General features: G+C 32.7%; 3 protein-coding genes across 3 annotated transcripts; 2 read left to right on the forward strand and 1 right to left on the reverse strand.

The window, feature by feature from the left end:
* Positions 1–196: 196 nt before the first annotated feature.
* LOC110689733 (DDB1- and CUL4-associated factor 13-like) lies at positions 197–10,690 on the reverse strand. Its single transcript, XM_021866516.1, has 17 exons — positions 10,493–10,690; positions 10,295–10,384; positions 10,042–10,153; positions 9,891–9,918; positions 6,156–6,254; positions 5,993–6,062; positions 5,865–5,899; positions 5,685–5,759; positions 5,509–5,604; positions 4,485–4,548; positions 3,564–3,617; positions 2,386–2,471; positions 2,230–2,290; positions 2,067–2,131; positions 1,818–1,923; positions 1,422–1,510; positions 197–670 (listed from the first exon to the last, which is right to left on the reverse strand). Exons 1-17 carry the CDS (start codon positions 10,556–10,558, stop codon positions 508–510), a joined length of 1,359 nt encoding a protein of 452 aa, XP_021722208.1. The 5' UTR covers positions 10,559–10,690; the 3' UTR covers positions 197–507.
* Positions 10,691–12,470: 1,780 nt separating this feature from the next.
* On the forward strand, positions 12,471–14,614 carry LOC110689734 (protein ROOT PRIMORDIUM DEFECTIVE 1-like). The gene has a single exon (XM_021866517.1). The coding sequence runs from the start codon at positions 12,977–12,979 to the stop codon at positions 14,222–14,224; it is 1,248 nt and encodes a 415-aa protein (XP_021722209.1). The 5' UTR covers positions 12,471–12,976; the 3' UTR covers positions 14,225–14,614.
* A 1,286-nt stretch (positions 14,615–15,900) lies between these two features.
* On the forward strand, positions 15,901–20,677 carry LOC110689735 (probable N-succinyldiaminopimelate aminotransferase DapC). Its single transcript, XM_021866518.1, has 9 exons — positions 15,901–16,204; positions 17,775–17,905; positions 18,070–18,155; positions 18,287–18,381; positions 18,663–18,759; positions 18,967–19,081; positions 19,437–19,591; positions 19,692–19,817; positions 20,305–20,677. Exons 1-9 carry the CDS (start codon positions 16,023–16,025, stop codon positions 20,542–20,544), a joined length of 1,227 nt encoding a protein of 408 aa, XP_021722210.1. The 5' UTR covers positions 15,901–16,022; the 3' UTR covers positions 20,545–20,677.
* Positions 20,678–23,256: the final 2,579 nt, after the last annotated feature.

Here is a 23,256-nt window from a genome sequence, read left to right on the forward strand (position 1 = left end):
AATGAATACTTCGTATGAGGTTGCATTAAAGGGCAGGAGGGATCATTTGGAGGAGGCACAAAAGAAGAATAATGTAACTTCTCTAGAAAGCTCATACTCTTAGCTATATCTTTCAGATAATTAACTTCGAAGGGTTCTAATCTTTGATGATTTTCATTTCTGCAAAAATCATCAAAGATCATACTCGTGGCCATATCTTCAACAATAATGACAACACAATGAATGGCGAGCTATTGTGTTTTCGAGAGCATGTCCACTAAATTAAAATTAATCAAATATTAAATACTAACATACAAGGTATCAAGATTTTGTTTAGGTGCATTGGTTAATCTACATATTGGGATACTAACGTACAAGGTATCAAGATTCTGTCCCTATGTTCTGAAATAGAGATATCCCACCTTGCTGAATCGATAAACATTGCCTTCTTCATGAATACATTTTAGTTGCAAGCAAGCTTGTAGAGCTGGGACAGGGTCTAGCGTATCAATTTGAAGCTGATGCAACTCATTCAATTTCTTTGACAATTTTGCTCGTTCGCAGAGGCTTCTTTTGCACACTGGATGGGCCGCTGTGAGCTCTTCTTCTATCGTCTTTCTTACGCTGTGCTGCAACTGATACACGTCTTAAATTCTGGGCTTTGTAAATTGATAGAGGCAAGTGTCTGTGCCTGCAGAGCAAACAAGAAGAATATGGATGTCATTTAAATATGCATCTTTCATACAGACCACAAGAAAAAGCAGAAGTTCAATAGTTTTTGCCATGTAGCAATCTCACTAGAAGTATCGTGTGCTTAGGCCTTGATATATCGCGAACTGTTAGTAAGTTCAATTTCTTAAAGCCTGATGATAGTTAACTATTCAAACAACCATAGAGCGGCCTATATTTTTAGTCAGTCCATACTCCATAGTGTGGCCAATTTTCCAAGTTACTTCATCCCTTATGCATCAATGTTTTCCCTTCCTGTCCCATATCATTAACCAATACCCTTGCCATGTAGCAACCTCACTAGAAGTATCATGTGCTTGAGGCCTTGATATATTGTGAACTGTTTGTAATTATAACCACCATAGAGCGGCCTATAATTTTAGTCAGTCCATATAAATTGGCCAATTTTCCATGTTACTTCATCTCTTATGCATCAATCTTTTCCCTTTCTGTCCCATATCATTAACCAACCCTCCTCCCATGTCAGCACAGACATTAAAAGCATTTTTAATGAATGAGAGTATGGAATAGAAGAAAGAGAGAAGGCAAGAGTTGATATAGAAAGAAAGGATAGTCATATAAAACAGGGCTTCCTTTGATTTCCAAATTGCAACATTGTGATTTCAGCAATGAAGTTCTCAAAAGTCAAAAATTAAAATAAAAAAAAAAAAAAAAAAAAAAAAAAAAAGAAAAAAATAAGAAGACAAACTAACCTTACAATACGCTTCACTTCATCGAGGTGCTTATAGCGGTTCTTTACAGCCTCATCATAGTCGTGCTTTTTTCTCTCCCTAGGAAGTAGCTGCCAAAAAAAAAAAGATTTTGTTTTCAACATGAAAGAACAAGAACCTATATCAACATATTCAATTCAAAATCCATCAGCATTTACACATCACTAAATCAGCTATACCAAGAGAATCTAGGTTTTACATTAATTACTCAATACAAATAAGAAAAATCAAGAGGATGGTACATCACATTTATATAGAAGAAATGCAATTATCACCAAACTAATTACTAAATCCCTCAAGCAAAGATTTAATAATAATAGGTAAAACACAAAATTACTTCAGATGACAACACAACACAAGAGATCTGGCAGTACTTACAACTCCAAGTTGTTCAGATGCTCTAGCTTTCCACAGACGCAAGTTAGTGTCATCACTTCCAGATATAACATATGAAGCATCCCCACTGAACTTGACACAGAATACCCTGCATAAAGACAAAGCTGATTAAAATTCCTGATGCAACTAGTGTTCCCATATTATCTTTCAATAGAAAGATGGGAGCTTCGGTTTAGCGATTACTGAGTACAAAATATAACAAACTAGCAAGCTATAGAATAATAAACAAACCTTTGCATCCTCTTGGTATGATATATTTCCCGACTATGGCCACCATTATAGGAGAAAATTCTTACCTGGAAACAGAATATTTACTAAATAGATACTAGTGATTAAAAAAAAAAGAGCCAAATGGAGGAAGAGAGAGAGGAGAAAGAGGGACCAAATAACGTACTGTTCTATCATAAGACCCGGTGACAAATTCTCGACCTGTGGGAGAGTAGTCAATGTCCATCCTGCACATAAATAGTCAATAACGAACAAACATTATTATCACAGTTATCCTTACTAGACTATAGTTAAATCTTAAAAGTGCCAAGTAAACCCATACACTGCAGAGACATGATCTTGATGAACACACATAGCACCATCCAGCTTTCTAAGATCATAGCTATAGCAGTTGCAATCCTCATTTGCCTGCATCATTACATACATGAGTAACTACGAAGTTGTACAGCTAAACTGAACGGCCTGCTCTTAGGATGGTTAAAACAGTCAAAGACAACTGCCACAACAAATCACATCAAAAATAAGTGGACTACTCCATTCCAAATTATTTGTCAGCTTAACTTGCTTCTTTTGTTCAAAAATAAGTGGTCACTATGTCAATGCACTGGTGCTTTCAATTTTACCAGATTACCAAAAAATAATAAGTTGCCAATTCTAATACTACCTCCGTTAAATATTAGTTGCAACTAGGGGTGCTTATCGAGCGAGTCGATCACGAGCTGAGGGATGCTCGACTCGACTCGAAAACTTTTTACATGTGCTCAACTCGTGCTCGCTAAAATTTCGAGCCAATAAAACCTGCTCGACTCGTGCTCGTTAAAGTTTCGAGTCAAGTCGAGTAGCTCGCGATCTACTCGTTAAAGTTTTGATCCTTCTATAATTATATGCCTGTATTTTTTTTTGTTCACTTTATATTATTTTCTTTTTTTATAGTAGTATATTTATTATTAAAGATTTACTCATTCTTTTTTGATAATATAAATTAACACTTATTAAGTGTCAAATTTGTTTAAACATGATAACTTTATTTTGTTTGTAAATTTTATATTAATAAAATATATTATCGAGTTGCTCATGAGCTTATTGAGTCGAGTTAGAACTTGCTCAACTCGTGCTCGTTAATATCTCGAGTCGAGCTAACTCGAGTCGAGTTTTGACCGAGCGTTGACCGAGTCGAGTTCGAGTTGCTCAAGAGCTGCTCAACTCAATTAGCACCCCTAGTTGCAACTTTGGGATATTATTTGTGAGATATAAAATATTCCAAAGTTGCAACTAATATTTAACAGAGGTAGTACAGTAAAAAACTTCTGAATTTGCATGCTTAGCTTCAAGAGACCTTTATTCTAAACTGTAGAGAGTATTAATAAGAATGGAGAATACAATGCACAAATCAATATCAACTGCTCAAAGTGTAAGACAAAATCAACAAACACTATGATAGAAAGAGTATCATGAAGTGAGACATTTTGCATTGAATAAAATGTAATTAGTGATGCTTACAGCAGTGAAGTTCAATGGCTCCATTGGATTCCAAGCAATTGAATTAGATTTTGTCTGCAAGAGTAAGCAAAAGACACCTTGTCAAGACAAGAACAACACATACTCTAAACATGCTTGCCAGTAACAACATACATTGAAGGATCAAGGAAACATAAATGGAATTAGGTATACAATCAACTGAGTAAAATTTACATAAATGTTGAAACAAGCTTAAGAAAATCAAGAATAGGCCTTCAAAGACCTCAATAAATTATGGGTTGCTTTACAATAAAGAAAATAAGAAAACTGCCTGGAGCCACCCTTGAACTGTTACAGTTTGCACATAAGGACCTGTTAATCAAGTTAAATGATAATGGCATGTCGGAGATTAAATGAAGTTTTTGAAATCAAAAGGCAGTTTCAGAAACTTTGTATAAATAGTGGTTTTTGGCAGACTGTTCTTTAAAGCAAGAACAGTTACTATAGCGCTGGGTATTGGAATGTTACTCCATGAGATTTGATGCAGCATAAGTCTGCTTACTGTGTCTTCATGGGTTAAGGGGCTAGGGCTTACTTCAAATTATTCATTAGGGAAAATACAGAGGAAATGAGCTAATTTGTAACTATGACAGTGGTAGAAAGACTTTGTGATCAGGAAAGAAAGGGGTACAAGTTGTGAGTCCAAATTCCATGGGAGTAGACTCCAAAGGTATTAACATAAAGGGTAAGGGAAATCAAGACGTGGGCCCTTGCTCCCTAGCTTTCTAAAAGACAAATTTTTTTAATTTAGTTTGCAAAATACTCCGTAAAAAACATGAGATATTCGACTTGGAAAATTAAAGTTCTATTGCCTTCTTTAGTTTTTAGGATAGATTCATAGAATACACCTGGTTAGCCCCATTCAAGATTGCTATTAGCTACATAAATGTGCATTAGCAGTACCTGCATGATGATCTTCCTCACTGGGGTAGACAAACGAAGATCATAGATTGCAATGCTGCGATCGCTGGAGAAAAGATAATTAAAAAATATTAATCGATTAAACTGGAATCATCATTGACAATCATTGCTAGAAAGCTTTTAGCCAGAACTTTTACAGCTCCAATGTCTGTATTAAGTTGAAAATCCCATAAAAAAAAAAAATACTAAATATATAAAAGCTTGTAATTGTTTCAGGATTATAGCTAAACCATGTAACCAAAAATAGGCTAGAACAGAGAAAAGCATATAAGTAAGAAAGGGTGCTTGAGAAGATAAAACAACCATAGGTCACTCAACAAACTTATCTCTTCTAGGATTCAAGTAAAACATTTCTGCAAACTAAAACATCTTTATGAAACAAATGCAATTGCAGGGATGCTAGTCTACACTCCACAGTCAAACTATCGCAAATAAAAAGCACGGTGTATTTCACCATATTGCTCCAGAAAAGGCTTTTGATCAAGGGAGAGTAGAATCATTTATCAGCCTAGGTTCATCAGTCATATACTCGTATCTGCTTAATCAGATGAAATTGGCCGTAAGCTATTTACTAAGATGAGAAAGAAAGTTAAAAATATACATGTAGAATATTACAGCTTCATTGACCTCCAGGGTCAATTTTGCCTAAGAAACTTATTAAGAAGAGAAAAAGAATAGAACAAATTATCAGATCTATATGAAAATATGCCAGTGCCAATCCATATAAGAGTTACAATACAACTTATGCTTTTGGAAATCTTCTAATGTAAAAGGCAAAAGAATATTTTGCTCTGTGCCTAAAGCTTGATTGCAAATTTTTTTAGAGATTTTGATTATGTTAAAAGTTATGAAGTAGAGTAAATGAAAATGCATATACATCCTCATATTATCAAAGGCACATCATATATATAGTATGCATGAATGATACAACAGTTTGCATATCACTTTACGCATAAGTGCACAAACGAGAGAAAATTATCAAACTATGATTTTTTTTTTTCCTTACCTGCCTGATGTAGCCAGCATATTTGGCTCTCCAGGATTGAAACGAACAGATACAATAGTGTCAACTCCCCATTCAAAGCTATTTATTGGCTGTGACCTAGTGTAACAAGACACAAAGTTATTTAATACATTGGTATGGAGGGGTTGGGATATGAAAAAAAAGGTTTGAAGTAAAACCTGTTCTGATCCCATACATCCAATCGTGCACCTGCTGTAGCAAAACAATCCCCGCCCCACTGGTGATCAATAGCTCTATAGGATATCAAGCACAAATCATCATCAAATTGGTAAAGAGGATAAAAGATAAACTACCTTAAGAAGTTAATCAACTTTCTTAATGCGATCAGGGAGACTTACTTGTATGCATTTTGCCCAGTGTAAACGGCAAAAGGCTGCAATTTTTTTGATGAATTATAATCGAGCCATCAATAAAGATAGAACCCAATCAATACCGATAATAAAGGCCTTAATTAAGGAAGACAAACCGTTGGAGTGATATCAGAAGATTCATCAGTGTCTGTGATAAACGGATCTGGAACATTCCACAGCCTGACACTAAAATAACAACAGGGATTAGATGCCCAAATTACTGATCTGACTCTAATAACATATAAAAATTGATGGCTGCTAATGAATGTCACGACTTACGTGCAATCAAGTCCACATGACACAAGAATTCGTCCATCTGTCGATGTTGCCAAACCTTTTACTGCACCTTGATGACCAAGAAAACGACAAACAGTTCGCCTATATTTTCAAAAATATTAACTATTAAGCATCAAACAGTCAAACTAGAAAAGAAGAACGCATACAAGCAACAAACAGATATTATTCATGAACAGACAAGGGACAGTCATATTATCTCAAATTAGAAAGCAGAATTCAGTGGAACCTAAATATGTTCAGGGTAGAACTCTAATAATAAGACAACAATAGTAGTACAATTGCAATCTTTAAACAGTAGAGGTCGATCCCTTAAAAAGTAAATCTTCCTCTTTGATGCACCATTGTGCTCAAATGTACGAAATATAATGAGAGCTACAGATGCAAAACATAGTAGATATAGCCAAATATAGTTGTGTTAAGAAGCAGGTTATCACAAAATCACCAACCATTCATAAGGGGAGAATATTAACTACTTGGGTCAATCTCAGATAGATGTTCAGATGCTATAAACTTAGTAATCAATCCTGATGACTTGCTTTCCTAAGCCCTCTGTCGCAGAATAATAAGGCAAATAACCCATGTTTGGTCTTTCTTTACCAAATTGACCATGGCTGTTTATCACCTTTCCATTAGTAAAAAAATTAGAACTTACATAAGTACTTTCGGCAAAAGTTCTAATACTCCATCATATTCACTCAATACATCTCAATACATGTTTTAGTAAAATAAAGATCAGAATAATCAGACCGAACATGTATTGACCACCAAAAGGGAATGTAGCTGGGTAATAAGTAATTTTCTTATTTATATGAAAACTTTACTTTGTCCACTACACATATGACTGATACTTATCAAACAAAATGTGTTTTTAATGTCTTTTAATTTTTTACTAATTAGATTAAAATTTAAGTGGTTTAAGGGATTTTTTTTTTTTTTTTTTTTTTAAATGGTGTTTAGAGAGCCACAAGAGCAGGTGATGAGAATTGGTCCCAACGGAACCGGGAGGGAAGCTCTAACCACCTAGCTACCCCTCACTCTCAGCTTGTTAGTTTATGCATTTGGGCTAGCTCGCCTAGTAGGCATTGTTACAATTTGGTTAAGAGACTTGCATTATATGTTAATTAGGCTTAGTGGGCTAATAAGAGTCCAGTGTTTTATTTTTGGGTTAGCCCCATGGTTAGCTTGTAGCCCAGTACCCTACTCTGGAAACTAAGGCTTTGTTTTATTCAACTTGTTTCTATTACTCATTGTCGAGAACAGATCAAACAAAATACCAGAAAATTAAATTTAAAATGTATCACCCAAAAATTAGTTAGGAAATTTAGACAAAAACTTAAAAGTTTTTTAACTCGCTGACCTCATTTAGGATGAATGTAACAGTATAACAGAGCCTTAGATTGTTAGGATTAGTTTATGATTTGTGTGGGAAGTTTGTTAAGAGTTCACCTAAGATAATTAGAATGATTAAATGTTTTGCTAAGCCTATATAAAGGCCAACTTTGTTCTAGATGAAATTGAATTGAGTTTTTAGAAATTAAGATCTATTGCTTGAAATTCACAATGAGTCAAATCAAAATACAAAACTGAGGCGTTACTTGTATTTTGAACTGAGACTTCAAGAAATTTCAAACTGAGACTTCAGAAACTTCTCAAACTAAGAGTTTGAGAAAAATTCTTCACATTTTCATCATAAACCACATAATTGATCCACTTATCCAGTTTAGCTTTTAATTTGCTAAATTCAAATAATTTAGATGTATCTCCAATGTTACCTATAACAGTATCTGACTCAAGACAGAGTAGAAAAATGCATACGCGGAATGCTATATATAATTCTCAAAAGGGATTTAATGAACAGTGTGCATTGGGTACTTGGGTGGTGGCTAAAGTAAAAGTTGACCTCTTCTTTTAAAGAGTAGGTAAGGGGAGGAAGTGAAAAGTTTGGCAAAGAAAGAGAACAAGTAAAGCATAACACTGCAGATGAGGAATTGATCAAATTGTGTCACAACTAGGTTCAAAAAAGGCAGAGAAGGTGAAGACTTTTTCAGACAAATCCAAGTTTTAGTTACAGTTTTTCCTCAATCACCTTTTAATCTTGGATTCGATATTCCTGAGGTTTCTAACATTTCTTGGCTATATTTAGAATTATCTTCTATCTACTTAATTAGGTACAGTTGAAAGTTTTTGGTTGCTACTATTATTCTACTTAACGTTTTTCTAGTGTTTTCACTTTGCTTCATAAATTGATCAAATTTGAGATCCAAAAGTTTTGTTGTACTTGGAGATATATTAAATTAGCTATAGGCCATAGTTTGGGCCTAAAATTCATTGTTATTTATCAGGGTTTTGCCACAACTGTGTTGTTACCCTAACTTCTTTGCTAGATTAATAATCGCTAGTGTAGAGCTCAATGACACTTTGGAAAAACATCAATGAAGAATGGCTAGACTTATTGAAGATAATAAGACTTTGAATCTTCAAATCAGTAATCTGTTTATAAACTCAAAAAGCATTTACAAGATAAAGAGGATAAGGAAACACGGAACCTTCTGTTTGACCTACCCATGATAATAAGCAAATTAGTTACTCCCTTTATTTCTATTTGATAGTCCCACTTTGACTTTGCATGGTCTTTAAGATGTACCTTTAACCATCAATATCTTTAAGTTAACTATATATTAACAAAAACTAAATATAGATACGAATCTAACAATATCTCATATGACTATATTTTTAACATATATTAATGTGAGTATTTGGTCAAACTTTTAAAAGTTTGACTATAAAAAGTCAAAATGGGACTATCAAATTGAAACGGAGGGAGTGCCTTGATAGTTGTTTTTCTAGATTGGGTCAATCCAGCAACTAATAGAAAATTTGATTGTAATTAGGAAAATTGACAATAGTCCCATCTATGGTTGTTCATCTTTAAAAATGTCTCAACCATAGATTAACTAGGAGTCTATTAGAAGTCCCTACTTTTGGTAAGTCTTCTACAATTGGTCCTATGACCTAAGTTAAATAGGTCCACTGGGCCACAAGGCATAAATTCCTAAATTTGAACTTTCGAGATATAAAACACCTCAATAAACATAAAGATTGGATCTTTCCATTAAGAGCGTTGGGTATCTAAAAAGCTATACCAACATAAGGGTCATATTCTCATTCTTACCAGCAACAAATATTTACCAAAGCCATTTAAAATAGATAACATCGTAGTTTGTCTAAATTATGATTCTTGTCATTTATAAGGCAAAACCATTCTGCTTGGTAGCGCATCTATTCAAAAGATAGTCTACTTTCAGGTCTCAAGTATCAAATTTACTTTCATTATAGACAAGCAAGAGAAAGTGACATCAAATTATAAGGACTTAGCAACACTGTACTGTATCAACAATTCAGCTTTAGCAGTAAACAAGTTCATAAAAGCAGGCCTAAGTCGCAGCATAATAGCAAATTCCACTGGTGAAACTCAATTACTAACTTAAAATTATATGAGGAGAATACACACACTCATACACTGCATTATGTCAACCAGCCTAATGAGCGACACTTTTCTGTAACTAATTCAAAGAACAAATCACAAATGCAACCTCGGAAGTATTGCACAAGCTAATCAAATAAGATAAGTCCCAAGCAAAAAGAGAAGTTCTGGAGAACAATCAGAAATCAACAGATTTATCTCAGTAAAAGTTGATTCAAAGTTGCACAATTTACCTGGAAGCAATATCCCAAAGACGAATATCTGTCCAAAATAGAGAAGAAAACATAATTTCAAATTTTGCAAGTAAATGCAATCGACAATACCAAACCACAGACAATAAAACAAAAGCATTACGAAATCAAATTCAGGGAGGGAACAAGGTACCTCCATCCATGGAACCCGAAAATATCGATTTCAAATAAGTTGGATTCTTAGCCATACATGAAACAGCATCAATATGCCCATCCATGGCCCCAACAAACGGTTTTGCAAAAATCTATCAAAATCCCCACAACATTCATCACCAATTCAATTACTCAAAAAAGTCATAAAAATAAAATCTCAAACATTAACAAAGAACTCATAATTCACAAAATGAAATAAAAATTCAATACAAATAGAATAAATATAAATGCACCTTTTCTAATTTAGCTGCATTAAGAGCTCGAACATACTCCGTTGCCTTCTCCTGAGGTCTAAGACTAGGATCATAGTTCCGAAATACTCTCTGATTTTAATTTCCAATCAATTTACAAGAAATACAGCTTTTAGCATAAAAATTAATTGCAAAAATTGTAATATTGAGCTAACATTTATTGAATAGTGAAAATTAAACCTGTAAATCTTGACTTCGTTCACGAGTGAATTCATCTGTCGAACGCGAAATCACTTTGACCTTCATTTCTGCTTGCAATGAAGTTGATTTTTTTTGCAGCAATTAAACCCTAAATTTGGATTCAAGAAAAGGTTTGGAATTGTGACGTTCGGAGGAGTATTGGAGATTGTTGACAGATAAACCCTTAATATGGAACTCTCTTTCTTAAACCCTAGAGATTACGAAACCAAGCCTAATTTGTTACTTTTTCCGTTTTATTTTGGTTGACACGTACACACGTTATTAAGATACGTCTGTCCTTAATTTTAAAATTAAATACGAGTAATGTACATCTACCAAATTATTGATAATACGATAATACTAATAAGGTTTTGATCTGACGATTAAGATTAAAGGTTTGTGTACGTTAGGTCACAAGTTCAAATAACCCACGTAATGTAAAAGAGCTAACATAACCTATACATGCCTTTGTTATATCTTAAATCTAAATCACAAGAGCAAATCAATTTAACTTATTTTAGATTTTTAGTATAGTCAAGGAGTGTCAATTATATCCTCATCTTGTGTTTATATTCGGGGGTAAAAAAAAAAATCATATATAACTATTGCATATGACAAGTGGTATAAACACATATTCTTTCAACCAATAAAAACAAGAAAACGTTATTTATTTAAAGATTGATTTCCAAAAGTCCCCCCTATTGTTCTCCTTTTTGTTAGGGCTTGTGTCACCAGATAACACAACTATTGTATTAAAAATTTTCTGATTCGTGGAGTAAAATAACTAGTGAGCCAAATTGAATACACGTACATTATATAAAGCACCTACATACATGTAATTTGATTTGTATATTGTTTGCGGCATAAAGGTTACTTAGTCTTCTTTTAAAACAAGGGCATATATTATCATTTACTCTTGACAACCCTTATGTCATAATGTCATATCTCAAAGACTCAAAGTTGTGTTCTTTTGTCCCTTAAAGAATATCAACAACCTTGACATATGTCTCTTCACTCAAGTAAAGGTTGACCAATGTCTAGTTATACAATTTTGACAAATAACTAATGTTAATTTGGTGTTACTCTTACCATGAGTCACATACTATAAGGACAAGTTGAAAATTTCTATCCACTAAGGGCTTGTTTAGAACCTTATTTTTGCTTGTAAGTGAAATCGTAAGAGCCTATTTAAGTAGCCTAACTAAACTTTATTAGTTTCTAATTTTTTAAAAAGTGAGATTGTAAGATCCTATCATATGATCCGATTCAATCGATAGAATCTTGTTTCCCCTAATTTTGATAACTTTAAAAAAACACACTTTTGAATAAGGGAACCGCAGGCCCCCAGTTGATCTTGTAAGATAAACATAAGATATTTATCTAATGACACTTTTGTAAATATAAAAGTGTTTATATGTTGAGCGTTAGCTAACTCCGTATCTTTGGAGTACTAATTTTTGATGTTGTTTGAAAGTTTCAGCTCCATTGAAGCTTCATCCTCCATGGAAATGGAACCATTGAAGCTTCATCCTCCATGAAAGCGTCCTCCCTATGAACCACCACAATGCTTCTGGCGGCTTTGTCGCCGAATTAAATGAAAACACTAAGAAAAATAGAGAAATAAAGTCATGATAAACTCCATGTGGTCTTTCTTCCCCCTCCATTGATGTTGTTCGTAAGCTCGATTTTTGCGTGATTTTCTCCATTGAAGCTCATCCATCACCCAACCTCCTTTGACGCCTTTACAGTTTGTTTGGGTAATGTTAAGGGAAGGAAAAGAAAGGGAGGGAGGTGAAGGGGAGGGAAGGGAAAGGAAGGGGAAGGAAGAAGGATGAATTTTCCTTCCAAATTTCTTTATTGTTGGAGGGAGTATTTTCTTAGAATTTAGTCCCTCCATTTCTCTCCTCTCCAATTCCCTTCATCTCTAATTTTTTTATCCAAATGGAAGAAACTCCTTCTCTCCATTTCCCTTCTCTTCTTTTCCCTCCATTTCCTTCAATCCAAAAACATTCTTAAGTTGACAACGTTTAACTTTTTTTTTGCTTGATATTACAAAGTTACCCACATGGCCACATATATAGACGATTGTATACCCTTAGACCAACCGATTTTGTTTATGACCTTTATAAACTTGTATTTTCTCCTTTTGAATAGGGTAGGTTGCTACAATTCTACCCCTCTCTCACCAGCAACTCTGTTGGTCCACTGCAACCACCAGCAGCTCCGTATCACCACTATCTCAAACCCACCTTTCTCAGTGATCGTGAATTCACTCCTAATTTCATCAGCGAATTCATGGCTACCAAGAAAACAGCGCCGCCATTGCCTTCTTCTACCCTTTTTGTTTTCCACAGTTTTCAAAGAAGAGAAAAACTTGATCAAATTTGTTTATAATGGGGATCAACATTACAAAGTATTCATAGAATTGCTTTGGTTAATTTACCTATTTTAGCAAATCATCAGGATAAATTGGAGTGGTGCTGAATGCACTTTGCACACCACCTGTTCGACGAAAGGCCTCAAAGAACATTTCTGATCATGATGCGCTTCAAAGGGTTATTTATGAACAATTTTGCTGCATTGAGTTCAAACCCATGTCAGAATTTGAGTCATATGTTGGTACAAACCAGGCATAAAACCAGTGGAGGTAGCAAACCTAAGAAGAAAGTCTATTATAGGGTTCATGAACTTGACAAAGTCATGGACCTTCAGAAGAAACCTGCTGTAATCCTGCAGCTCAAAGACATCATTGAATCCCAGAAAAACAAGTGTATCTTTCTTAGGGATCTTGAAAAGGAAGTGGGTTTTGTGCAGAAATGGAATTGTATGGCTGCCATTGAAAAGTACCCTACAATCTTTCATGTTAGTGGTGGTGACCGCGCTCCTGTTGCAGTTCGGCTTACTGACAAAGCGCAACGAGTTGCAGTTGAAGAAGATGAAGCGCGAATGCTTATGGAGCCTATTCTGGTTAAGAATCTGAGGAAGTTGTTAATGTTGACAGTTGATTGTAAGGTGCCAATGGAAAAGATTGATCTTATAGAAAATGAATTGGGTTTGCCATTAGATTACAAGAAATCATTGATTCCTAAGTATCCTGAGTTCTTTTCAGTGAAAGAGATTAATGGAAAGGCTTACTTGCACTTGGAAAATTGGAATTCTTCACTAGGAGTAACTGCTCGAGAGGAGAATTTGGTTCGAGAAGGGGAATTAAAGGATGGAGGGAGAGGAAAGAAAGTTAAGATTTCAAAGGATGGCAATTATCCTGGTCCATATGCATTTCGTATATGCTATCCTGCTGGTTTTCGGCCAAATACAGGTTTTCTAGAAGAACTCGAGAGATGGCAGAAAACAGAATTTCCTTCTCCATACTTGAATGCAAGAAGGTTTAATCAGGCGGACCCTAAGGCTAGGAAAAGAATTGTGGCAGTGCTCCATGAGCTTCTAAGCTTGACTATTGAGAAGAGGATGACATCTTTTCAAATGAGTGCCTTTCAGTCCGAGCTGCTCTTACCTGCTAGGCTAATACTTTGTTTAATTAAGCATCATGGTATCTTCTATATCACCAATAAGGGTGTTCGAAGTACTGTTTTCCTTAAGGAAGCATATGATGGCTCAAATTTGATCCAAAAATATCCTATATTGAAATTCAAAGCTAAATTTGTAGCACTTAGCGGTAGGAAGGATTCAAGTTTCGCTGATGGAATTAGTCATAATTATCGAGACTTACATTGAATATACGTCTGTCTGTATCGGTTCCCTTTTACTCGTATGTGCTTAACTGCTTATGGTTCAGAATGAAGTCCGTCTTTCTGCATTGATTTACTTTGGATATGTTTATTGTTCTTGAGGGCTAGTGACTAGAAGGAATAAATTGCTTACAGTGAATTTTTCCCTAAATTGTCTGGTTTGTAATTTCTTGTTACACTGAATTATCAATCTTGTGGGACATTTTAGGGTAATCTATTGCTATCTCAGCAACACGATTCTTGTGTATAGTGTGTTGGTTGACATTTATGGGAAATGTAATCTCTGCAATCAGCTTATCAGTAGCAATATTTACCCTGCTCGAGACTCCTAGTAGAAAAACAAGTTTGACCCAAAATCAACATCTTTAATTCTTGCTCTTGGCTTTTTTATCTTACTAACTCCATTTATTCAGTTGACGCATTTTCCTTTTTGGGAAGTTTTTTTAGTTGACGTAAATTCCTTTTTGGAAAGTTTCTTTTAAGTGACCCCACCACAAACTTGATTAAATAAACTAAACACATGATCAACCCACCTGTTTTAACATTTTCTCCTCTTTTAAAGTGTGTGTCTAAATTGAACGTGTCAATGGAGGAAATATATTTGTATTTGTCACATTATCAATTTTAAAACTTTGTACATAGTAAGTTTGAAAGCTTTACACATTTTTCCAAATAGCTTTGTGTAACTCCACATGTTAGAAAGTGTAACTTTACAAGTTTTTTTTTCTAATGATTAAGTGCTTATTTCGTTGTCACCGAAATTAAATTATCATTGAAAATCATAATTTAACTAGTTTAGATAACAACAAGAGAATTTGAAATCTCAATTAATTTTGTTTGACTAAGATGGGCTTGGTAATTCATTTTTGATGTTTTGTAGGAAATGTAAATTCCCATAAATTTCTACTTTCATTTTTACTTTTTATGTCAACCAAACAAGTACTTAATATGAATTTTTGTAAATTGTCAACCAAACTAATCAAACATGCACCAAAAATACTTGACCCAAACTCAAATTATAATTGAAATTACAAAATTCAATTTAGACCCAAACTAAAGTTGACCTAATCTAATTTAAACAATCTAGTCTAATAAAATTAAATTTGATACTTCCTCCGTTCTTTTAATATCGCATCACTTGTCTTTTAGGGAAGTTTCACAAACATTGCATCATTTCCATTTTAGGACAAAAAATATTTATGTTCACACTGCAAATACTCAGCATACCCTTACTTTTTCACACTTACTTTTTATTTTATCTTTACATTACATGGACAATTTTGTATTTTTACGTTTCTCTCTCTTACTTTTTCTCACTACCGAATTTTGCCTCCAAAACCCCTATGATGCAATAAAAAAAGAATGGAGGAAGTATATGTTTGACAAAAAAAAAAAAAAATAGATATAACTTGGCTCAAAATTTAACCACAATCCCAAAAAAAGAATTAATAAGAAAATACTTATCATGAATGATCGAGAAATCAAATTACCCACCAAATTACCTACTCGTGCTAGATAAAACTCGAATCAAATTTACCCAATCCAAACTACCTGATTCGCCACTCGTCCACTCAACTTGAAGGAAACGGGTACAAGTATTGTACAACCGCAGCTGGTGATTATTCTGATTAAGACGTGTTAACAGTAATTCAGATGATATAATTAATACCCACAACCACGTTTAATCTTTAAACAAAAGCCGCCCTTTTTCATGCACGACCCGCATTGATTAATGTGATAAGATAAGGTTTTTATTTGATTTCTTTGAACCCAGAAAAAAAAAAATGGAGGAAAAATTATCATCATTTGCAAAATCATCAACACCTTCACCAATTCAACAACTTTCTCATCTTGCTCAACGTTGCAATGCCATTAATCTTGCTGAAGGTTTCCCTGACTTTCCTGCTCCTTCCCATATCAAAAATGCTGCTGTTTCTGCCATTAATTCTGACTTTAATCAATACAGGTTTTACATTATTTTCTCTCTCCTCTATTTTTTTTTTCTTCTTCTATATTTGAGTATCTATTTGTACCCACCTTCCCCAAAATGTTATTTTCTTAGATGGTTTGACCCATGATTTAAATTAATTTAGTTTCCTATTTTTGGGTTATTCTTCATGAATATTCTTGAGATGCTTGGTTATTGACTTACTATATTAGTCTTGTGCGATGCATGATTTGATCAAATAAAATTTTCTAAATTTTTTATTTTTTCATATAAAAATTAAACACAAAAAAAAATCACAAAACAAATAAAACATCAAATATTTTTTAAAAAATAGAGCTAATAGAGAAATTGAATGATAAAAGGGATACCTGAAGAAGAAAAATTAAATTATTATTGTTGAAGAGATTATACCCTTTTTCGAAAATTGATACTAATTATAATGTACATAGCTGATTAGAATTTTAATAAAATAAAATAAAATAAAAATCAGAAAATGATGATATCATTTATAATTTTGGAGGGAAAATTTTTAATGACAACTTGACATATGTCTACTTTTAAAATAAAATGATGCCATTGGTTGCTACTGTAGTATTAGTTATAAATAGATTGTTATAGACTGGTAAATTTAATTACAAGTATTTTTAGGTTATTTCTGTTGTACAACCGGTTGCACAATACAACTAAGATTATTTAATTTATTTTATTTTATTTTTGTCGTTTGCTTGTATGGCCAAGCTCCAAATAAGTAGTATACGGGTAAAAAGAATGAGTTTTCCCAAGGATATGTGGGTAAATTATGATCACGCCACCTAAGAACGTGAGAGGGAGTAAAATTACATTAATAGACCCATAATTAATTTATTTTAGTTTCCTATTCATGGGTTATTCCTGATGGATATTCCTGAGATACTTTGTTATAAAATTGAAAAATTAGACAATTTCTATTATACAACCAAATAAGCAAATGAGTAAAAAAAAAAAAAAAATTGTTCGGAGGGGACATACTGGATAGATTATGATCATGCCACACAAGAACGTGAGAGGGTGTAATTACACCGGGATTATAATGGACATTCTGATGGTTTGCATTTGTTAGCAGTTTTAGCACTAGAAGTAAATATGTTGTATACAGGTATGGAGTTGATATTTTGATTTCATTTGATGCGGACAAATTTTATTAGGACCATCTCTGTTTTATCATAGAAGGGGAGAATTGAATGTGCCTAATAGGTAGTTTTGAGCTGGAATTATACTATGGGTGCTCAAAAGATGGTTGAAGTATGAGTAAATATAATGATTATCTGCATATGTTTTTGCTAGTTGGGACAAGGCCAGAATCAGTAACCAGAATGGATGTTGTAAGGGTTTAGAACTTTAGATTTTGTTGTGTACACAGAATTCTTTTTTGCAACCAAGTTGATTAGAATCGACTAAAGCAGTGTTGAGGTTTATAGCTTATACGAGCAAGTTTGTTGATTAAAAGGTGACCTATTATTGCGTCTAGTTTGGAATTTGTAGTTATAGGACTGTGATCCTTGAGATTTGTTTTGGTATATGGAGTCTGAATCTGACTATAGATTAGTAGACATGTGCAGGAAATATGTGATTATGTAGCAAAGAATATGAAGGACATGCACGGTTTGGATATTGACCCTGTGACAGATATAGTGATTACTTGTGGTCAAACTGAGGCGTTTGCTGCAGCAATGTTTGCCTGTAAGTTCAACTTATGCCTGGTAGAATGCAACACAAGGTAATGCAATGGCTAAAAGGAAGACGTGCACACTATCTGGCAGAAATTGCATTACATTGTGTTTCAGTAATTTTAAGATAGTAGTTCTAACAAGTTTTCAATGGTATTCTCTGAATGCCACGTGCAGTAATTGATCGAGGTGATGAAGTTATCGTGCTTGACCCGTCATATGAGACATATGAATCTTGCATTAGAATGGCTGGAGGAGTCCCAGTAAGCCTTTTTATTATGGTTTGCTTAAGGCTTAATTCAGCTCACTACTCCCGAATGATTAAATAGAAAATGGCTAAAACATACTTCGTATATTATTTGATATTTTGCCTGAACTCTGAATTTTTTGCCAGGTATTTGTGCCCCTAGACCCCCCTTATTGGACTCTGGACCCAGAGAAACTCATGAAGGCTTGTACTTCCAAGACAAAAGCTATAGTATTGAACAGGTTTGGAATTTTTTGCAGTTCTTTACCCTCCAATAGTCAATTGGTCACACACCCTAAATTCTTTGCTACTGAGGAGAAAATAAAGGATCACTTTTGAATAACTTTTTTTTTATTTTTTTATTTTGAGGACGCACTTTTGAATAACTTTACAATGGGCTTAAATTACTATTTGTCAAAAGATGAAAAAAGTTTGATGAGTATGATGACTATGTTTCAAATTACAACGATGTAGTATACTGAAACTGCTACATATAATGTAAAATACTGATACAAAATGACAGCCCTCATAATCCTACCGGGAAAGTGTTTGGAGTAGACAAGCGAGACATAATTGCTGAAGCTTGCCAAAAATGGGACTGCCTAGCTGTTACAGATGAAGTACGGGCAGATAATTTTCTTACTTCTATTGGCATCAAACTTTTTTATTTGAGGTGCAGCGTACTATATGGTGTCCCATCATGTCTTTGTTTTTGCATACTAATGCTGTTTTTATGATCAATAGTTTCCATAAGACTTGTGACATCTATTAAAGTACTAGGTGACAGTGAAACCCACATCTTATATTGAGATAATCATGTTTTCCAGGTGTATGAATACATAACCTATGATAATGAAAGGCACATATCCCTTGCTTCTCTTCCAGGAATGCAAGAGCGGACCATCATCACTTCTTCTTTGTCTAAAACTTATTGTGTGACAGGTGATCTCAACTGCCTTCCCATACTATGCAACCATTTTCATATTTGGCACTTTCTTATACAGGGATGGATCCTATCTTCTTAATTGGCACTCTCACATACAGGGTTGGATCCATATTATGAGATTTATGACTTGTGGAGTAATGGGGTCTGTTTTTTTTTTTTTTTTTTTTTTTTTTTTGAAACAAGTAATGGGGTCAATTATCTGTATTTAAATTTGGGAATTCTGAAAGTAATGAAATATGAATTTTCTTTTCCCTGTTATAATATTGGCCATTTGCTCTCGTTAAATTTTTTAGTCTTGGTAAATTGTTTTTCCTGGTAATTAATTTTCTGGATCATCTTCTACTCTTATAGGTTGGAGAATCGGATGGGCCATTGCCCCTGCATGTATAGCTGATGCTATAAGAAACATCCATATAAGACTTACAGATTCTGCTCCAGCACCTTTCCAAGAAGCTGCCTTGGTAGCTTTGCAGAGCCCCCCACAATATTACGAGTCCCTTAGAGAAGTAAGCTTTATAACAGCTAATTATCTCTCCTGCTTATAGTGCAGTGCTGCAGTCTCTAAAAAAACTTCTCACTACTGATACGGCTACTTGTGTTTCCTAGGACTTTGAATCCAGAAGGGATTTTATAGCAGAATTACTCAGCGGGATTGGTTTTCGGACTGAGTTTAAGCCTCAGGGTTCATTTTTCATGTTTGCAGAGCTTCCCAGGGATTACAGTAACTGTGACGTAAGTTGTTGCTTCTCAATAAATTCTATTTGCATTATTTTAGTAATGGAATGCATTTGCAGTTTATTTGTCACCATTCGCCATCCTCCAAGAAAAAGATTATTTGTCTTATAGCAAATATTTTTTATTAATACGGATTATACCAGAGGAGGCATTATTCATCAACTTACCAACCGTATAAATCGCAAACTTGTCAAGCGTACCATGGCTATACTCTTGGCAACCCTTGGGGAAATTAGATGTATATATCGCCTCAACCCTTGTAATATGCAGAGGTTATTACCCTTGGACACTGGATTAAAATGAAATGACTACCTGTGTGCATAACTAGGGATGATAAGCGGCACACAGAGTTTGTTGAGTCGTTTATAGTTAAGTCCATAGCAACCCAAAGCTAAATTTTTGCCAATTCAATAATAACTCATCTTTTTTTTGGGAAAAACTTGTTTGTTAAATTTCACTAAATTTTAGGCTCACTTTCTTGCAGATAGATTTTGTTGAAGAACTGATAAAACAGGCAGGCGTAGTTGCAGTTCCAGGATGTGGATTTTTCCATACAAAGCGTCCACCTGATGGTTATCAAAGAAGGTACATCAGATTTGCTTTCTGCAAAAGCAGTCAGACACTGATTGCTGCTCTCCGTAGAATAAGTGCTCTTCTAAACTCGTCTGGTCATCTCAAGCTATTTCACTCTGATAATGACCCAGATTCTTTGACAGTTTTGTAATCTGTTATTCATATTCACCAATTATGTTGTTCTTTATTAAAATGGTAATTCAATTCTCTTACTTATATTTGTACTAGATGAGCCTGTGCGATGTATGATTTTTTACTATATAAATCTCAAAAAAAGATGTTTTAGACTCTAAGTTTTTATTTTAATTATTTGATTTATTTCACTATTTAATAGTTTCATATAAAAAAATACATACTAATTTTTTTTTAAAGAAGTCCTAAAGGACACTAAATTTCATTAATTAAAGCCATACGACATTTATAATTAACAATTAACGATAATGAAAACGAATTTATCAAAATCAAACAAGAATTGATTGGGGAAGGGCTAAGAATCCAAATACATAAATATAACAATTCGACACATTCTCGATTCGTTGTCACATACGACTTTTTGATTGGATCCGTCGGCGCTTTGTAATTATGTGAGATAGAAAATTCTTGTGCTGATTTCGTAACCCGAATCCGAGGAAAAATCAATCGTAGCCCCGCACAACTGGAGACCAAATTAAACACAAAGAAAACCTTGTCTTTCGAAGGAGATAAAAAAACCTTGTCTTTCGAAGGAGATAAATCATTTTTTTCGAGGGAGACATTATTGTAACCTAACCTAAGAAATAAAAAGCTTAAGAGAAATAAAGATAAGGGTTTTCTTATTATGTGGAGAGAAATAAATTATTATGTGGCGCGTCGAATGCTCTTGAAAAATGTCTACTATATATATATATACTAGATGGAAACCCGTACGATGCACGGTTTTTTCATCTATTTTTAATTATTATATATATATATATATATATATATATATATATATATATATATATATATATATATATATATATATATATATATATACTAGATGGAAGCCCGTACGATGCACGGTTTTTTCATCTATTTTTAATTATTTGATTTATAGTATTTAATAATTTCAGACAACAAAAGTTTAATATTTATTTATTTTTATACTATAATTTATAATGAATTTATTAAATATAAATAAATTGTAAATATGATATTTTTTCCATTATATAAAATCTTTAATGTGAAATGATAAATTTTTAATAATTTAAATCCTAAATCATTATTCATTGTTTTACCATATCTTTTATTTCAATAGAATCACCAACCTCGTCCACAACCAACCTACTACATCAATGGATAAAAATGTTAGCCAAACTGAAATTGATATAAATTAAATCTTTACATTTATATAAGATAAATCAATATATTTACCAATAAATGAAAAATTGTTGCGACATAAAATCAAATCTATGCATTGGAATTTTTTCATCATCTCTAAAAATAACCAAAGCCATCCATATATTAAGTATACAACATCTAATTGTATGTCATTACATAAACAAATAATTGTTAAGTATTCTAAATAAATACAATGTAACTAATAATAACAAATATAAATTTAAACATAAGATTTTAAAAATTACCCGGACATTGGTGACCTAAAACTAACACAAAATTCGCTTGATGGGGTATTGTATTGATATGAAATTTTATTTGTGTCGTATGATGTGTTAGATCTGCATGTAAAAAAACATTTAGTAAATAAAACATAAACATATAATCGTTGAGTATCCCAAATTAATACAATGTAAGTAATAATTAGAAATACTAATTTAAACATAGGATTTTAAAAATTAAGCTAAAAATTACTCGGCCATTAATGACCAAAAATTAATACAAAATTACTAACACAAAATTCTCTTGACGAGGTTTTTTATTGATACAAAATTTTGTTTGTGTCGTATGATGTGTCAATTTATAATAGTAGGTATCACAAATTTTAATTTAATTATAATTAACGAACAATTTGTATTTCTTATCACAAATACTATCAAAATTTATCTTATATGATAGGTTTCAAACTTTATTATAAGCGTTTATCATTTAAATATTTTTTAGTATATTTTTTTTGGATTTCTTATACTCGTAGTATTGAATTAATAAATTTATCTTTTCCTATATTTTTAATTTTATTTTTTTTCATTAAAATAATTTAATTTGTGGATTATAATCTATGTGGCATTAAATTTTAGATACATCAAATCTAATTCGTTACTTTTATCTAGGTGGCGATGCACGGTTTTTTTTCATACATAAATCTCAAGAAAAGATATCTTCCTATAGACTCTAAGTTTATATATATATATATATATATATATATATATATATATATATATATATATATATATATATATATATATATATATAATTATTTGATTTATTTTACTATTTAATAATTTAAGACGAAAAAAACACATAATAATTTAATTAAAGTGTTATTGCCTATTACAAAAGTATAATTTTTTTTAATGTAATTTATTATGCGACTTTAAATATTGTTTTTTTGTATTTTATTTTTTGTTGTTAGTTATATGACAACTCTATTTAATAATATGAATAAATTGTAAATATGATATCTGAAAAAAAAAATTGTAAATATGATATTTTATTGATTACATATTAGATTAAAATCTTTAATGTGAAAAGATAATTTATTTTTTTTATAATTATTTGATTTATTTTACAATTTAATAATTTCAGAAAAAAAAAATAATAATAATTTAATTAAAATGATATTTCCAATTACAAAAGTATAATTTTTTTTAATGTAATTTATAATGCGACTTAATTTATTGTTGTTTTGTATTTTATTCGTTTTTGTTAGTTATATGACAATAATATG

This window comes from Chenopodium quinoa, unplaced genomic scaffold (assembly GCF_001683475.1).
Source record: "Chenopodium quinoa cultivar QQ74 unplaced genomic scaffold, ASM168347v1, whole genome shotgun sequence".
In the NCBI taxonomy this organism is placed as follows: Eukaryota; Viridiplantae; Streptophyta; class Magnoliopsida; order Caryophyllales; family Amaranthaceae; genus Chenopodium; species Chenopodium quinoa.

What these genes read in the sequence shown, in the direction of transcription:
- LOC110689733 (XM_021866516.1), bottom strand. Translation starts at nt 10,558, where the DNA reads ATGAAGGTCAAAGTGATTTCGCGTTCGACAGATGAATTCACTCGTGAA. An exon ending in AACGAAGTCAAGATTTACAG is followed by an intron (nt 10,385 to 10,492) that starts GTTTAATTTTCA and finishes AATTAAAATCAG; the next exon opens with AGAGTATTTCGGAACTATGA. An exon ending in GATGTATGGGATCAGAACAG is followed by an intron (nt 5,605 to 5,684) that starts GTTTTACTTCAA and finishes TTGTTACACTAG; the next exon opens with GTCACAGCCAATAAATAGCT.
- LOC110689734 (XM_021866517.1), top strand. Translation starts at nt 12,977, where the DNA reads ATGCACTTTGCACACCACCTGTTCGACGAAAGGCCTCAAAGAACATTT.
- LOC110689735 (XM_021866518.1), top strand. Translation starts at nt 16,023, where the DNA reads ATGGAGGAAAAATTATCATCATTTGCAAAATCATCAACACCTTCACCA. An exon ending in AAAGCTATAGTATTGAACAG is followed by an intron (nt 18,382 to 18,662) that starts GTTTGGAATTTT and finishes ACAAAATGACAG; the next exon opens with CCCTCATAATCCTACCGGGA. An exon ending in ATTACGAGTCCCTTAGAGAA is followed by an intron (nt 19,592 to 19,691) that starts GTAAGCTTTATA and finishes TGTGTTTCCTAG; the next exon opens with GACTTTGAATCCAGAAGGGA.